Here is an 18647-nt window from a genome sequence, read left to right on the forward strand (position 1 = left end):
AGGGCGCCAGGCAGCCAGGGAGAGGTAGGGCAGGCTCAGGCTTGCCAAGGGCTGCAGCCCTCCTGGGGACCAGGCTTCACAGAAACGCAGAGGGGAGGAAGCAAAGAAAGGCAAGGGAAGCAACCACTGACGACGTGGGACCACAGCGCACTATGGAACAGGCACACAGCCATGAGGGGAGGTGGGGGAAGGCAGTTCTTAAACCCGGATCGGGCACAGCAACACCGACCAGGAGGCTGGCTGGCCGCCGCGTAGGCTGCGCAGTCCCAGCCACGGAGCCGCGCCCTCCACCGTGCAGAGGAGGGAGGAGGCCCTCCCCTTGCGGGCAAACACCCTCCAATGGCCCAGATCTCAGTGAGGCTTCCCTGGCTTTGGTTCTCCGCTTCTCCGCTCCTGCGGTGCGCAGCAGGAGACCAGACCCGGGTTTGCCGTTCTTGCAAGGCGGCCTCCCTCCCCACCGATAACTGAACCAGTGACAGCGCCTAGCACAGCAAACAATGGCCTCCCTCCTTCGCAGGCATCCTCCCCGCTAATCAAAACAGATTTTTAACGCCAGGCAGAGGGCTACCGCTGATGCTCCTCGCACAAAATGACCTGGCCAGAGCACCCTGGCGTCCACACAAGAGTGGGGCAGGTACCATTTCTTTTTTTAAAAGCCATCAGGCTCTCCAGGAAATGCTTATCACAGTGTTATCTCACTATTCAAAGGCAGTGAGGGAAAAATAAAAGGAATCCATAAATAACACTGAAGCATGACGAATAACAGAGCTTTTGATATATTTTTTTAAAATATGCATCTCCAACAAATGCCACAAATACGGAGTAAATATTTTATATGATATAAACATAGAGATAGGTGAATTAGAACATAATTATGGAAACATCTTTAATGAAATCATGTGTGTGAAATTTAGAAAAGTAAAACATACACATATAAACATAATTTTATTTTTTTATTTATTTTTTACAGAGACAAGAGAAGGATAGGGACAGACAGGAACAGAGAAAGATGAGAAGTTTTTAAATGTGACACCTTAGTTGTTCATTGATTTCTTTCTCATATGTGCCTTGACAGCGGGCCTACAGTAGACTGAGTAACCCCTTGCTTGAGCCAGCGACCTTGGGTCCAAGCTGGTGAGCTTTGCTCAAACCAGATGAGCCTGCGCTCAAGCTGGCGACCTCAGGGTCTCGAACCTGGGTCCTCCGCATCCTAGTCCGACGGTCTATCCACTGTGCAACCGCCTGGTCAGGCCATAATTTTATTATTAATAGTTTTTATTTGTTTTCATGTAGCTAAGCAAGTATTTTGCTTCCTTTGTAAAAACTTGTTTCAAGTTAAACCATTCCTTTTGCCTACCACTTTCCCAAGTGACTCTGTTTCATTAAACATATTTGAAGTTATTTTGAATTTTTTTATAGGAAATAATAAGCCAACAAGCACAAGTACTTATTTTGCTGTACTCTTTGTCAGGAAACAAACGCTGCTTGTGATAATACTTTAAGAGTACTGTTATTACAGTCACTTAACTAAGTGCAAGAAACAGTATCGAGTTTACACTGAAAAGTTTGTTCTATGTTAAATGTATAGATTTAATAGAGGAAGATGCTTAAAATAAAAATATTGCCATCTTTTTTTTGGTGACAGAGACAGAGAAAGACAGAAAGGGTTAGATAGGGACAGACAGACAGGAAGGGAGAGAGATGAGAAGTATCAGTTCTTTGTTGCAGCACCTTAATTGTTCATTGATTGCTTTCTCATATGTGCCTGGGCGGGGGGGGAGGGCGGGGGGCGCTACAGCAGACCGAATGACCCCTTGCTCAAGCTAGCAACCTTGGGCTCAAACTGGTGAGCTGTGCTCAACCCAGATGAATCTGCGCTCAAGCCAGCGACCTCGGGGTTTTGAACCTGGGTCCTCTGCGTCCTAGTCCAACGCTCTATCCACTGAGCCACCGCCTGGTCAGGCAAAAAATATTGCCATCTTAATATACAAATTTCTACAGAACCAAAATACATAATTGGCTTAAATGAAATTAAATTAGAATGGACACCTACCTTTTTAATTGTTTTCGTCTGTACCAAAGCAAGCTCTCTATTCTCATCCGCTACATACAATGAAAGTTTCACGTATGGATCACTGCAAGAAAATATTCCAGATTTAACAGAATTACACTTTTCATTTAAAAATTACAAAGAAAGATATTAGCTAAAACCTAAGTGAAATGCAAATATAAGTTAATAACCCATCTTATGTAAAATTCTACAAACTAAACAGTAACATTTTCAACATACCTACTAAGTAAATATACCGATAAATTTCTATAAACAAGAGCCAACAATGTGGGGGATTTTTTGTTGTTGTTTTGTTTTTGTATCTTTCTGAAGTTGGAAACAGGGAGGCAGTCAGACAGACTCCCGCATGTGCCCGACCAGGATCCACCCGGCATGCCCACCAGGGGGCGATGCTCTGCCCATCTGGGGCGTTGCTCTGTTGCTACCAGAGCCATTCTAGCGCCTGAGGCAGAGGCCATGGAGCCGTCTCCAATGGTGCCTTGGCTGCAGGAGGGGAAGAGAGAGACAGAGAGGAAGGAGAGGGGGAGGGGTGGAGAAGCAGATGAGCGCTTCTCCTGTGTGCCCTGGCCAGGAATTGAACCCAGGACTCCTGCATGTCAGGCCGACACTCTACCACTGAGCCAACCAGCCAGGGCCCCAATAATGTGTTTAGAAGCAAAAAGATCATGAAACTCTTATTCCAATTTTAGAGATAATCTTCCCTATTAAATAAAAATATTTCATCTGACGTAGTTTTTTCTTAATTCGATTCTGAAAAGATTGATAAAAAATATTCAAAAGCATATTAATTTGTTCAGTTTAGCAAAATCTAGCTAGAAAGTTTAGTTCATGTCTTATTTATATTCTGATTTCCATTATTTATATAAAAATTATTTTTCTTTTAGTGGAGGTAAAAGACATTGTTCATCTAAACTAACAACTATCACCCTATAGATTAAAACAAAAAAGAAAAACTCAAAAACAAAAAACTAAGGCTCAGGAAATCAAGGGAGATTGGCTTAATTTTATAGATTTCAGTAAAGTCTAGATTAAATTTCAGGTTTCCTGACTACAAATCCCAGAGTTCCTATTATTTCCTTAGGAAATAGAAAACCAGAACAGTATTGAAAGGATTACTTAACATGAACTATCTATTCACTAAGAGTTTGATAAATCCACTCACACGTTCTGGCATTGGTAACTTGGGATAGCTCAAATCTTAGTCAGACTACTACTTTATAAGAATTTAGGATACAAGTTCTTCATTTATACTTGCGACCCTGAAAATCACAGAAAAGGCTCCCATGTATTCAATCCCCAAATTTTCACTCCTCTATCTACAGTTGGTAATTCATTTCTACCCACTTTGAGAATTACCCGTTAGTGGCTAAAACATGACGATTAACACTTATTTTTCATCATCTAGGTCAGTGGTAGTCAACCTGGTCCCTACCGCCCACTAGTGGGCATTCAAGCTTTTATGGTGGGCGGTAGCAGAGCAACCAAAGTATAAATAAAAAGAGATTTAACTATAGTAAGTTGTTTTATAAAGATTTATTCTGCCAAACTTAGCAAAAATCTGACATAAAGTACTTGGTAAGTAATTATTATTATATGCTTTAACTTGCTGTAACTCTGCTTTATAAATTTTAAAAGTAGAGTTACTTTCCTACTTTATAAATCACCATTACTGTGGAACTGGTGGGCGGTTAGAAAATTTTACTACTAACAGAGATACAAAAGTGGGCAGTAGGTATAAAAAGGTTGACTACCCCTAATCTAGGACATTTCCAATGATTATACAGTTAAATGCTTAAGACTACATTGATTTTTCAATAAATGTGCCATGAAATCCTTTAAGGAAAGAGAAAGGTGTGACAAAGTTAAAAGTTTAGTAGAAACAGGATTATTCTCAACATCTACAACACAAATCAAGAGTCAGTGTAAAAAAAAATTATATATAGGTCTTTACATAAAATACATTTTAATGTAAACCATAACATATCTTTTTTTAAAAAAAAACAGCAACAAAATTTGCTCATTTATATTAAAATGTTCTGGTTTAGAAGAAGGCTTGGTTAAAGAACATCTACTTCTTTAACAGAGGCATCTACTTCTCCCTTTCTGGACACCTTCAACCTTAGAATAAAGATGAATCAGGAGACAGACCTAATCTAGGTTTAAAGACCCCAAGAGCACCTTCCTAATCAGAGTCATGGTTGGGGTGATGAATTAGCAGTCATTGCTAAGTGCCTCTCAGACTTGAGCATATCAGAACTGCCTGGAGAAGGAGGTAGTTAAAACACTGACTACGGGGCCCCAACCCCAAAGACCCTCAAATATTCCAGTAGGTCTGTGGTGGGGCCCTAGAACTTGTATTTCTGACAAATTCCTAGTAAGACTTATGCCCTTGATCCAGGAACCACACTGAGAACCAGTGTCCTAGATGGCTTTTAAAGACTGTTTTTGTTTTTAGCTATAGAAACTAATATTCCATTTCTCGTCACCAAAGTATTGCTTTAAAAAACAATACAAACAAACAAAAATCCAAAAAGAACCCCACAGGTCTGATCTCTCTGTTATCTCAAGAACAGGCTCCCGGTACACCTTGGAGGTACAAGCACAGGCTCACACACACAAGGCCGCAGTATAGAGAGCTCTGGCAGCCTCCTGACTGCGTCTTGTTTTCATGTCCCTCGGCTATTATGATCGCTGCCTATTACATAACTGCAATAAAGAGCTAAGCAGTCCCTTTAATACAACATCCACATTCTTCTACTAATTATTTATTGACCTCAGGCTGTAGCCCCTAAACAGTTCCCAGTAAGTGACACATGCAGTTGGGGGTTGAGAGGGGGGTCAGGACAACATGCCCCAGCTGTACCAGGGAAGGCATGCCTGGGCATATCCAAAGCGCTCATCCAGTACAAGCAGGGACTAGGGTGTCTCCATGAAAGATCAACCAAGAAACCCCTGGAAGAGAATTCAACATGAAGCAAGAACCAAGCACCAAGGCGTGGGAGCTGGTGATAGGACAATAGGGTGCAAGTTCAAGGGGCGGGAACACAGGGCATGGGCTGGGCTGGTTAAAGGGCAGGCAGATGTAAGTTGAAGGGTGGTGCTGGTGGGAGCCGCCCAGACAGGTCTTGCGTCCCTCCTCCCTTTCTGATGGCACTGTGGTCCATTCACATCGACAAATATTTACTGAGAACAGAAGACATTGTGTCTGCTAGGGGTGCACACACAAGTGCTGGCGAGCAGCAGAAAAGGGTGGGCAAGAAAGGGTGAAATCAACAAAGGTCATAAATGGGCATTTCTGCATGGCCCCGCTTGGCTCAGCTGAGTGAAGATGACTGTATTTTCCCATTTCAGCAGGGAGACAGCTAGAGCACAAAGCAGAGCTATGCATCATCAAGGCATCAGGAATCCGAAACTGAGCAGGAAGTTGCCGGAGCAGCCGGAACAGGAATCAGTTCTACCCCAGCGGCCAACACCGTTGGCACTCAGACCGCGGTCACCAGAAGCCCAGTGCCCAGGCACCACAAAGCCTCCAGTGCTTGCCTGGCACACATAAGATAGCTTATGTGCATGTCTCACTGGATCCTCAGGGCAGGCTTGTGAAGTTGGCACCCTTTTCAGATGAGAAAAGGAGATAGAGGTCATGCAGCTTGTGCAAGCTTAATAAGTAAATAGGGCAGATGGGAATGGAGGGAGATGGGAAGGGAGGGAGATGGGAAGGGAGGGAGATGGGAATGGAGGGAGATGGGAAGGGCGGGAGATGGGAAGGGAGGGAGATGGGAAGGGAGACAGGTACGCTTGCTCCAGAATTCTTGCTCCAGAATCCGGAGCCCTGAGTGCACGTTATTCAGCCTTGCTGCATCCGCTACAGCTGACCACCAAGACAGCTGCTTGGAAGGAATGTCTAGGGACAGGAGTTTCTAGAATCCTGCCATGCTAGAAAACATTTTCGACATGACTGCTATTATGATACAATTTTCATCTTTGCTGTGGTGGGAGGAGGAACAAGATGCTTGAGCTAAGTGTCTACCTTCAGGGAAGGCCACACCTTGAGATTGTATCTCCTTCTGAACACTCCAAATAACTAGCTGTGTATCGTCAGACATGTCACTTCAACGAGGTGAACCTTAATTTCCGCATCTCCAAAATAAAGGGGTTGGACTAAATCATTGGTGTTTGAATGACAGAGCCTTAGTCCTGTGTGACTATCTCAGGATAACTACAGGTTACCATTCCACCATACTCTGTTTTATATACTGGGCTTTCATATTAGGATTTATTTTTTTAAGACATAAGTTTTTTATACAGAGGGAAAGAGAGGAAGGGAGGGACAAAGGAAGAAGGAGAGAGAAAGAGGGGGAGGGAAAGAGAGGGAGGGGGAGGGAAGGAACAGGAGAGAGAGGGAGGGAGGGAGCTGCAAGGGGGAGGGAGGGGAAAAAAGAGGGAGGGGGAGAGAGAGAGAAGCATCAACTTGTTCCATGTAGTTGTGCATCCACTGATCACTTCTCATATGCACCTTGACTGGGGATTGAACCAGCAACCTTGGGCTCAAGCTGGAGACCCCAGGATCGAGCCGGCGACCTTCGGTCTCAAACCTCAGCACTCCGGGTTGACGTTCTATCCACTGCACCACCACTGGTCAGGCAATGAAAATGTTTTAAAGCCATTAGAGAAGAGGACTCTTCAACCAAGGGACACTGAAGAAGCCACACCGAGCCTGCTTAGTGTATCCCAAGGTTCTCTTTACCATGCCACAGTCGGAGAGCTCCAGGAAAAGCAACCCGGTCTCATCTCTCCAGGCAGAGGAGAACAGAAGCTCCATATCCACGCATGCTGCAGATGGCTTTTCCAGTCTACCTGAATCATTACCAGCTAGAAGCAGCGGTCATTGGGACTTGGACGTGAGCTGCAAAGTATAGAATGGTGACAACAATTCCAGTGCCATGCGGACTTTTCCTGGATGTGGACTTTTCCTGGACTCCTGCTCCTTGCGACAGCTTCTAACAGACTGAACTGGGGTTGTGTTGCATTTGCAGGGATTTGGAATGGTGATGGTGCCAACTTGGACTTGGTAAACATGTTAAGGACACTACTCTTTTATGGATTCTTGCTGTATTGGCCAAGAGTTTGCTTAAAGGTTTTAATCACTGTAAAAAAAAAAAAAAAGAAGAAGACTGGATGGAGAGGATGTGGCGCATGCACACCGTGGTGTACTGTTCAGCCATAAGAAATGATGACATCGGGTCGTTTACAACAAAATGGTGGGATCTTGATAACATTGTATGGAGTGAGGTGGGTGGGTCAGAAAAAACCGGGAACTGCAGGATTCCATACATTGATGGGTGGGATATAAGGACAAGACTAAGAGACATGGACGGGAGTGTGGTGGTTATGGGGGTAGGGGAGGGGTACAAAGAAAACTAGATAGAAGGTGATGGAGGACAATCTGACTTTGGGTGATGGGTATGCAACATAATTGAATGACAAGATAACCTGGACATGTTTTCTTTGAATATATGTACCCTGATTTATTGATGTCACCCCATTAAAATGAATAAAAATTTATTTATTAAAAAAAAAAGCCAGTAGACTGAATGGCCCCTTTCAGTCAGAACATTCTGAATCTCAGAACAATTCAAACTTGCTTCTTATCAGTCTAAGAACTATAGCCCAGGCCATCTTAGGTAAACATGGAACTTCCTAAAGATACAGGAGCAAGAGGGAATGAGACCCTAACCTCTAACAAGAGTTTTTTCTCCTTCAGGACATAAAGGGTGAAACCACAATTTTGAGTATGAGAGACTGTTGACCATCACTGGGCTGATACTTTCCTATACATGTCACCAGCTTCCAGCCAGCTTAGCTACTAGGTATCAAAAACATATCGCTTAAGCAACAACTAAAACAAACAGGGTGTGTGTGTATGGCGGGGCAAGCCTAAGGGACAGCAAACCTCACCACCAGCTTCTTTTCAAACGCTTGCTTGTGCTTTTAGCCCCTGGTGGCCTTCATTTCTGAACACGATGCTCTGCAGCCATGGTAAAGGAAGAACTCAGTCCCCAGAGTCCTTTCACATGACTGTACATGAGCCCTCTGACAAAAACCAAGGTCTGGAAGAACCCTTGTCCTTGAAGCTGCACCTCGCAGATCCTTAGTAAATTTCCTACCTTTGCTACAAAATGGCTGCTAAGTCCTGAGGTCAATGGTTAGCTCTGTTTACGATGACCTGCCCCTCCTAAAGCATCAGAAAGATTCAGAAAGACACAGAAGTAGCCCATCAGCAATTTTTTCTATCGGGGGTGGATATAGGGCATAGGGACAGAGAGTTTTCATTTTCATGTCACTCTTTTACACTGTAGTAAGATCTTGTTGTTGTTCATCATTAATACCCAATCCTGTTATAATAAACAGAACAGGCGGGCTGTGGAGGGAAGCAGACCAGATGACGACCAGGTATCCCTCCCCTGCTGCTGCTGTTCCGCCTGACGCCCTTCCTTGACCATTTCCACTGCAGTCTCAGCGTCAGCCTCACCAAGCTGAGTGACCTTCAGTCAGTCACTTGATTACTCTTCACCTCAGACTGTTTATGAAATAGGAATGACAACTCCTAGCTCAGAGGGTTACTGGAAGAATCAGAGAGAATGAGGCACAGGCATCCCTAGGTTATGAACAAGATCAGTTCTGTAGGTTTGGAAGTAAAGTTTAAGTATTTATATGCACAGAAAGGTAAAAATAAATGTTTTGTTAAGACAAACATCTAAGTTGCATCTCATAGGTAAACGTACCTGTTTCAACTTACATACAAATTCAAATGAAGAACAAACCTACAGGACCTATCTCATTTGTAACCCGGGACTGCCTGTATTAATATTAGCACCCAGCTTAGCACCAAACACAGAGTACCTGTGCTCTACCAATGACAGCCACTGTTATTGGGGATCTATTCTTGCTTCTCTTGCGAAACTTTTGAGGGTCTCTGTTACTCCTCTGAGCCCCTACTACTGCTGTGAGTGCTAATTTGACCTGACACTGATCACCTTATAGCAAAACTGGGTGCCACCAAGCACAGCACACTAAGTTTTCTCTGCTTTCTCATGGCTCATACTGTGTGGAAGTCCCCTGGGGGTCTGGGTGGAGACGCTTACACTGGCAACCTTATTTACAATGAAGTTCACCTGAAGTCACACTTGGCAAGTCGCTACACTGTCCTCATGGCTGGCGTTCAGTACAATTCAGGGTTAGCGGTAACCTTACTCTCTAAGAAGCTCAATGCTTTGTGGATTAGAAGAGAAATTCTATTTTGGGAAACTTTTGTTTTCTCCTCAGAGTAAAGCTATTGAGGCATCACGTTCTTTCTTTTCAGCCTTTAAAAGGAGACAACAAACTGATATTAGGATTCAAACAACATCCTATTTACTGAGTGACTACCATATTCCAGGCAAGGGAACAATCGTGGGAAATAAAACACACAGTCCCTGCCCCCATGTGAATGGGGCACAGAGAAGTAAAGAAATGAGGGTGGCAGTGAGCCGAGAATGGACCCTGGGACACAACACCGCCACAACTCCTGGCCTCGTGCACACCTGAGCTGCCTGACGTCAGGTGCCGGGCCCGCCCAGGGCCTGCTGGATCACAATCTCTGGGCTTTGGACCTGGGAATCTTCATTTACCAAGAATCCCAGGTGATTTCTATGGACTAGTCCACTGGGGCCCTCCTGCCCGAGGGGAGTCTCTAACATCAGGATGGGAGGGCCAAGAGCAGGGCGAGCTTTCCTGAGAGGAGAGCATAGGCAAAGGCCCACTGAAGGCTGCAGGACCTGGGGACAAAGGGTAGCTGGGGAGGGAGCCCTGGTGGGACTGGGACCACAGGGAGCTTCCCGTCTCTGGGACTCTCTCCGTTCACCTCACAGAGGCTGCACGAACTCAGGCTTGCATGACCTCAACTAGGTCTAAGGACTCAGAGAGGGTTCTCATTCTACCTCCACCAATAAGCAAGACTTTCTGCACATGCCCACTGCTCCCCCTTCCAGGACACTCGGAACAAGGACAGTCTTGACGTATCAATGGGGTGGTGCTTGACCGTCCCAATCTGACTCACTGAAGTGCTCTATGACAAGTAAGAATGTATAAAGGCCAGTCAGTCCTTTTGCAACGATCATTCAGTCGTTTTCATCAGACTAAACAGTCTTTGCTGAGATCAACATGGCTTAGAGCAGGCAGGGCCCTGAGGAGAATGGGGAGGAAGGCAGAGTTGCCACCACTGGGCAAAGCATTCAAGGTGGATTACATTCAGATTGCAGCCAAGTTGAAATGACATCGCCTTGACCACCAGCTCTAAAGGGGTCCTTCCAAGATCCTTGGATATCAGAAGAACAATAAAAAAGGTCTTCATTTTTCAGCCACAACCATAACCCGAAGGGAGCAGTAATTCTTTCCTGTAAAATCAAGTTGCTCAAACTCTCCTGGGACAGCCTGTACAAGGATCGTGCCTTTGCTCCCTATCAGCGAAAAGCAGAGGGCTAGTGTAGCATGTTACAGAGCACCGGAGAGCAAATTCCTTTTGACTACCTGATGTATTTGACCCACTGAGACTTCACTAACCCAGAAAGTTTCATTGGAAAACCTGTTCTGTAGGTTTCCTCATTCTTTTCCACTTTTTCTACTATAGTCAGTGTTACATAAATTACTGATGAAGAGGTAACACAAAACACAAAATAAGGGGGGAAATTACCTAGATAGTGTGAGAATAACACACACACACACACACAATCATATTAAAACTGAAGTTTTCATCTAACATTATCAAAGACACAAAAAAGTTATCACTTTCTAAAGAGAGGAAGACATTTTACTATTCTACTATTTGAAAGAAATAATTACCAAGTTTTCTAGAAAGCAATTATGTCAGGAGGTATCAGAAACATCCAAATGTGGATGCCTTTGATCAACAAATCTATTTCTAAGGATTAATCTCAAAGAAATAATCAGAGATGCAGGCAAATATTTATCTGCAAAAGATACTCATGACAGCACTGTATATAGGAAAACATTAGAAGCAGCCTTCTAGACCAGTAGAGAAGTGATTAAATAAATCATGGTATAACAGTGGGCTAGAATATCATAAAACATTAAAGTCATTTTTTAAAAAATATTTTTAAGTGAGAGTAAAATATTTTTAAGTGGGAAAAATAACCATGATATAACATTAAGAAATAAGCAGGGTCTAAAAATATGACTAATTCTATATGTATGAAAGTAATTGAGAACACAGTTAAGGTTAATAGTTGTTCTTTTTTGATAAGTTCATGAATTATCTTTATTTTCTTTTTTGTGGTTATTTTTTCCTAAATTTTCTACTGTTGAGCAAGTACTACTTTTATAAATACAAAAAATTATAAAAATATCAATAATTACACATATGCTTTAACTATCATGTGTTCTTCCATCGGTCGCTGAGCCCCGTAATTTCATAGCTAGCCTACACCTCAATAACAAATCCAATGGGGCTTTAAATATTTTTTCTATCCAGAAACCTGCCTTCAGTGAAGAGTCTGAAAAAGATCTTTGAAAGAATATGCACATATATTCCAGCCCTCAAGATTAACTGGAAGGCATGAAGTATACTTTGAAATATATTACTCATCACAATACTGGTGATGAGTTACTCACTCTTAAATATGTACAACCTTTCAACAACCACCACAAATTAATAGTAAATTTACAGACAAATGAATTCTTATTTTGGTCCTAAGCAGATAAAGGAGGCCTTAAAATGTTATAGTTCAGGCATATTCTGTAAAGCAGCTGAAAAAATATGCTTTTGGTTACTTCACTTAGAATTTTGTGATTTGGAACAACTAGTGGCTTACTCCTAACCTAACCCTTCCCAGACACTCAAGGCTTAAACTCTCTATTCAGGACCAACTGTCCTCATCCCTTGCCTTCTACAACTGGTCACTTGGGGCTCCCAACATTGGGTCATAGTTACAGCGGTCACCTTATCTCTAACATATTGTATATTCACTTACCAAATGCCCCACAGAATTAATTCCTGCCAATAGAAGTATCATCAGCTGGTAAATATTTTGTAAATTATTTCACACAAAGGGTAAGAAACATCTAGCTCTCTCTCCAAAGAAGTAGAACAGACAGGAATTTCAAGAGGTAGCACAGGCAGAAATGTCACGAACAGGGCAAACGTGTTAACAACAGATGCATAAACCGCTATCGGGTTAGCATGCAACGAATATGGCTCCCCCATTTAACCATCTGGAGGGAGTCAGGTCCTCTCCCAGTACTTTCTTCTGGCCCTGCTGACGTGAGGGCCCTGGGCCGCCTGACGAGAGGATTGGGTCTTACAAGTCCTGTGGATCCTAAATGAGGGCGGAACCATGGCTAATCATCCCGAAAGAAGGTCTTTGAAACCATACAGTCCAACTCTATTATTTAAGTAATAGTTTATATTCTAAGAGAAACAGAAAGAAAATTTGCTCAATCCATTAACTATCCAGGCCAGAGAAGGCCCTCTGGGCTGGGCACAAGCAAAATCGCCACATAAGAAGTCCTGTGTCACAGAGGAATGCTAATCCTATGGAAAATGATGAAGTGGATGATATGATCATGGAAACATTCTAATATTCCCCCCATCAGTGCCCCAATCCTGTCTCAAGAAGGCCCTCCTTAAAACAGCCCACTCCATCTTTTCCCAGATACCTACTGAGAGCTCCACACTTGCTCTGTCTTGGCAGTACCTTCCCTTTAATGGTGTCTTCCCACAGCAATGATTAACTAGAACAATCTAGAATACCTATGTAAGCTCTCTCTGTTGTACGTAGAGGCAGACATGTTAGTTCTACCACATAGCATCACCATGTGGCCGGGGTGAGTGTGGAAGTCCTGGAGCTTAGGAATTACTAGACCCGAGTTCTCAGTGTTGGAATCACCTGGGGGGTGGGGGCGACGCCAGGTTAAAAAATGATTGCTGGGCCCCACCCCCAATTTCCCATCATATCTGAGGGAGGAGCTGATCATTTGCATTTGTAACAATCTGTTCATCTGGGTACCTAACTGTGCGAACCACTGAGCCTCCATCTTTTCCTCTGTTTCTCCAGGTTCCAGCCCGATGAGCTCATTCAGTTCAGTGTTTCTGCCCTCACTATCCCGTCACTCCTGAGAGCGCGGGAGGAGGGGACGGCGTCACCGCTCCTGGATGCCACTTTCCTGGCCTGGTGGGCTTACTCTGGCCCCTTGACACTGCCATGCTGAATGGGGTCACAGGAAGGGCGACCTATAAGGCCTACCTGTAACTGTAACTTACCTGCCAGCGCCACTTTATGTTTATTTCAATGGAAGGAAGAGAGTAAAGGCAGGTTAGTTCTTGCCTACTTAAAAACACATTACTGTCTAGTGAGAGTAATGTTAGAGGAGTCCCTGTCATAGTAAGAGCCTGTCAGGAATTTAGTTCTGAAGGAAACAGGCAAGAGTGGGGGCTGGGAGGATTCGGAGACATGATCACCTCAGTCGGCTGGTTTGCTGACCTGACTCTGGTGGTATACGGGCACCGACCTGCTCACTTATCTACTCCCCTCCCGATTCGAAGAGTCAACCCAACTCGAACTTCACAAAATTGCTTTACTATATTTCACTGTTTATAAATTAGCTCCCTCCACCCCCAATTTATAAAGCCAGTAGCTTAGAAAACAGGCACACAGACACAGAGTGGCAGGGCCACCACCAAGTGCGGCCACAGACTTCCAAAGTCAACCCCTCCTGTAACGCTGAAGTCCATTCCTCAGCTAATCCCACTCGTGCCCTCATGATCGAAAAGACATGCCGCTGGTCAAGCAGAGGGACTTCGAACTTGATACCAAAGTGGCATCCACCCTGACCTGTGCTGAACTAGGAAAGAGGGCAAGGGAATGACTCCGGGAATGCAGTCTTTATTAACTAAACAGGGAGAAAAAGGCATGTTTAACTCGGGACTAGCCATCAGTACCCCAAGCTCAGCCTGCACACCGTGTTGGCCACCATGCCCACTCCGGTCGCAAGGACTAAAGAGACTCACAGAGTATCAGTGCCCCCCAGCATCTCAGAGACGGACCCTGCTGAGGCCCCCGTGTGCTGGCTGCTCAGGGACAAAGGTCTAGCAGAGGGTGACACCATGCAGATTACTAAACAACAACTATGCTGAGTGCAGGCTTCATGGGGCCAGTTCTAGGGGGCAGACAGGAGTGGTAGAGAGAAGAGGGAGCCGGAGGACAGCTATGTATACAGCTAGGCATTTCCTATGCACATAAAATTATCAATCTCTCTGCCCCAGAGTGTGTACTATGTGCCAAGAACTGCTCTAGGCACTCTCTGTACAATCCTTCGACACATGTTGGAACATTCTAGACTTCTAGGGCTGGGAGTGGCAGCCCTAGAGGTCCCTCAGGAGTGTACCCCAAGCCCAGGCCGGTTCGCACTGCAAAAATCTGTCTTCTTACAGGTGAGATCCTCTGTGGGAAAGGAACCCCCCCTCACATGGGGTTAGCATGACATGTGACAGCTTCTGAAGCTTGAAGTGTGACACCCGTTCAGTGCAGCAGCAGCCAAGGCACCAGGAAAGCCATGAGGCACAGGTCTCAGACTGGGCACTGCCCTGAACTCAGGGAACAAAACAGAGTAGCTCATTGGGAACCATTCCCTGTGACATGGGCTAAGTCAGGTCCCTCCAAAAAGGATGTGTTGAAGTCCTCACCACCAGTATATCAGCATGTGACCTGTTAGAAAATGGGGTCTTTACAGAGGTAAGAGTTAAAATGATGTCATTAGGGGGGGCCCTAAGCCAATGTGGCTGCATCCCTGGGCACAGAGACAGACGTGCACAAGGGAAGGTGATGTGAAGACAGAGGGAGAAGGGGCCACGTGACTGGGCAGACGCCCCTACAAGCCAAGGGATGCTAAGGATTGTGGTAATCACCAGAAAAGACAAGAGTCAAGACAGAAGTTTCCTCCAGAACCCTCAGAGAGGGCACGGTCTCCCTGACACCCTGATTTCAGACTTCCAGCCTCCAGAACTGCGAGAGGAGACAGTTCTGTTTTAAGCCCCCCCACCCTATGTGTGGTACTGTATTAGAGCCACCCAAAGAAATCAACACTCCATTAAAGCCAGCCCTTAGCAGAAACCCTCAGGGCCAGATGTGTTACAGGACCCAGATTTTTTTCTCATTTTAGAAGGATGATTCTGGCTATTCCAATCATTACATAACATTCCCAGGAGAGGCTTGGGGCAGGACCCATACTCATGTTAATATGTGCGCCACAATATGTATGCACATTGAGTGTTCTGCGTAAAAACAGAAATACTCTCAAGCCCTTTCAGGTCAGGTTTAGCTATCAAGTAAGTTTCCTACAAACCTACAAAAATGTTTTCGGTTTCCAGGGTTTCTGAATTTTCAAACCGCAGGTAAGGGATCAGGGGCTTGTACTAAGTTGCACAACAACACTTAAAATACGTTCACTCCTTGTGCCGGGTTACTGCCGGTCACGCTCAGACTGCTCTCAAAAACATGGAGAACAGCCTGTGAAGTCCTAGAATTCCTCAGGAAAACAAGTATCCTCTCAACTCTCAGAAAAGTAATTTGCAAAATAATTTTTTTCAAGTGTTATCTGCAAGGCTATTAAATGTGCAGACAAAACACCAGATACTTGACCTTCCCATTATGCTGACTTCTGTTTGATAGCATCACAAAGCTTTTTTTTAAAATTACATTTTAAAAGAGGAAAAAGCAGTTATATTCACTGTATTATCACAAGGAGATAAAAAACAACAACAACCTAGAATCAACAGGAGGACGGCCAGATTACGACACTGCCCCACCGCCATGCTGACAAGAAGAGTGTCTGTCACAGGGGCACACACCTACCCCTCCCCCCGTCATGCAGATGAATATATGACAGGCACTCACATTCGCGTATCCTGGACCCATGTATGGTCAAAAAGAGAGGGTGTTTGCAGAAGAAAAAGCCTTGATCATTGTTCAAAATCTTGGTGACCTGTTCTGGGAATCAATCAAGTGCAAACCCCAGAGTTCCTATCCCATCTCCTATGTTAGATGCACACTGGAGATAGCTCCTTTAAATCCTCCCCTAAGTACTGCGTTCGATTGTGAGACTGGATCTCAAAGGACTTCTAAAGACAGCCAAACTCATATAGGTTCTACTTATTAGCAGGCCATGCCCCACCTCGTAAACGTGTGTGTTGGAGCATTAAGGTTCATGTTACCAAAGGACTCTGTTTTATGGACATAGTGTTTCTCCTTGTTCCTTTGCACCCGAAGGAGAAAGTGTTGATCACTGGGTGAGAGCACACAAGATCAATTAAGAGAACGCGTGTTTGTGAATCAAGTGCCCCCTGGCCACAGAGCTGGGGTGGTCAGATCCCTACTACCCCTGGCACAGAGCACAGACCCCGCTCTGCTGTCGCTCTCTGCTTGTGAGTGTCTATCAGGCAAGAAGTGCAGAATCCAGTTAAACCATCTGACAGAAACAGCCACGTCTATTTCGTTCCCCAAATATGCCACTCTACTACTTTCAGAGTTTTCAGCCCCCTTCCCCATGGGGTATACTCACTTATCAGTGACTGCCTTCTCCCCTCGAGACCATGGAAATCCTAGATCCTTCTAGGCTCGGCCACTGCGCGTCCTCCTCCTCCTCTGCCCAGAACAAGCCACCCTGTAATAACCGCCTCTCCATACTCTGTGTTTCTACAGTCATGACTGTTTAGACCACTCCTTTGCCAATGATTCATGTGCCTTTCTGCATTATCCCCCTCTCCCTTTTCTTGTTGAGTGTGTGGATCTTAATTCTCTTAAGGTAGCTGCAAGTCACTTAAAAGCCACTATTTACACCTTAGGCTAGTCTGCCTTTTCCACAGAACCCTGCATAGAATGAGCCCTCAATAAATATTTCTGGATTGCTTAACTCCTTCTTCCCAGGGTCACACATTTGGAAACACTGTCTTACCCAATTTGTCCAAATATAGAATGCTTAGTCTGTCTCCTACCTGATAATGATCAACTAGATACAGAACGTGTATCTAGTTGATCATTAATTTTTATTTTCTTAACTTGATTCACTTTCTTCACTTTTCCACAATATGGGAGCCACTGGGTCATTTCCTACAGTGCCCTGAGTTATAAAATAAAATGTATTCAAAGAAAACAAAATTGCGCCGGGGGGGGGGGGGGGGGGTTAACAGTAAACACCATTTCAGCAACAATATCACCTGATACCACAAACTAACATCATGAGCCACTTTTAACTAAAGGCAGATTATTTAACAACTGACTTGTGGAATTGACATGCTTTGTCTGAGAAGCTTAATATTCAAATCAAAAGGACACCAGAAATATTAACCTTTGAGGACTAACTTGGGAGAATTCACTTCAGAAACCCTGATAGGACTATTGATAACCACGCACACACAGGAAAGGGAGTTCCCAACAGTAAACGGATCACTAGCTTATTGCACACCATTATAAATTTTTATTCTAATTGCTCAAGTGCTCAGTGTTATTTTTCATGCTTCTTGTAGTGTGTAGTGTGATATTGATTTTCCCCCCTAACTCTGAAAAGGCCTGCTTTCAAAATAAAGGTGCATAAGCCTCAATATAGTCATGAATTTTCACACACCAAACAAACTCGTGAACAGCCCTTAATACAAGCAGATGGCTGAGAAAATACTCATTGTAATTAACCTCTACGTCCTGCACAGCTGACATGGACCTAGATGCTGTTAAACTGTGATCATAGTTAGGCACCACAAATATATGCCACTTGTGGATGCAGCCAGTGGTACCACAAAGTCAGACGCGCTCTCTCTCTCTCTCTCTCTCTCTCTTTCTCTCTCTCCGTTGGGTCTTTCAGGGATAACTGTTTTAGATTACTCCAAGCAAGATGAACACGCAAGTGCATGTCCTCACTCTGCAGGAATAAAATTCAGCAACTACATGGAAAAAAGCAGTCTGAGACCTCAGCTAGGAACGTTCACATAGTATGCCTGCCTGCAGCATGCTTCCTCATAACTGAACGTAACACCCGATTCAGACCCAGATGATCTAAATACAAGAAGTGGCGTGTTGGGGGACAACAATGTACTCTAGCCCAGGACCACTTTATCAACTGCCAATCAGATTTATACTCCATACAGGCTATAATATAGTCTATAATTTTGAGGACCTCAGGCTTGAGCACCAGGCAGGCAAATTAAGGAACCTCTGGCCATCCTGACCTCAATGCTTAAGCACCTCAAGAATAAATCTTTCTGCAGGCATCAACCTCCCTTTTCCACATCTTGTTAATGCAGCCAAACATTAACCCACTCACCCAAGCCAAACACGTGGGAATCCCCTACTCTGAGCTGGTTCTTGTAACCTCAAAGAAAAAGTCCAGACTGTTGTGACAAACACACACAGTCTGCCTGGCTCTGGCCCCTACCTGCCCCTCCAATGTCACCTTCCATGTTTAGCCAAAGAGGACTTTTCGTTCTCTGAGCACATCGTGCTTTTTCTCCTGCTGGAAATGCCCTGTCCCCACC

At 44.4% G+C, this 18647-nt stretch overlaps 1 protein-coding gene across 5 annotated transcripts in view; it reads right to left on the reverse strand.

Moving 5' to 3' along the window:
* Positions 1 to 18647, reverse strand: part of NEDD4L (NEDD4 like E3 ubiquitin protein ligase) — a 339262-nt gene that overhangs the window by 152839 nt on the left and 167776 nt on the right. For all 5 annotated transcript variants that reach the window (XM_066247368.1, XM_066247372.1, XM_066247370.1 and 2 more), the window contains one exon: positions 2054 to 2135. In XM_066247368.1, the coding sequence (XP_066103465.1) occupies positions 2054 to 2135 (82 nt within the window). The remainder of the gene's footprint in view (positions 1 to 2053; positions 2136 to 18647) is intronic.

Source organism: Saccopteryx bilineata, chromosome 11 (assembly GCF_036850765.1).
Source record: "Saccopteryx bilineata isolate mSacBil1 chromosome 11, mSacBil1_pri_phased_curated, whole genome shotgun sequence".
Classification (NCBI taxonomy): domain Eukaryota; kingdom Metazoa; phylum Chordata; class Mammalia; order Chiroptera; family Emballonuridae; genus Saccopteryx; species Saccopteryx bilineata.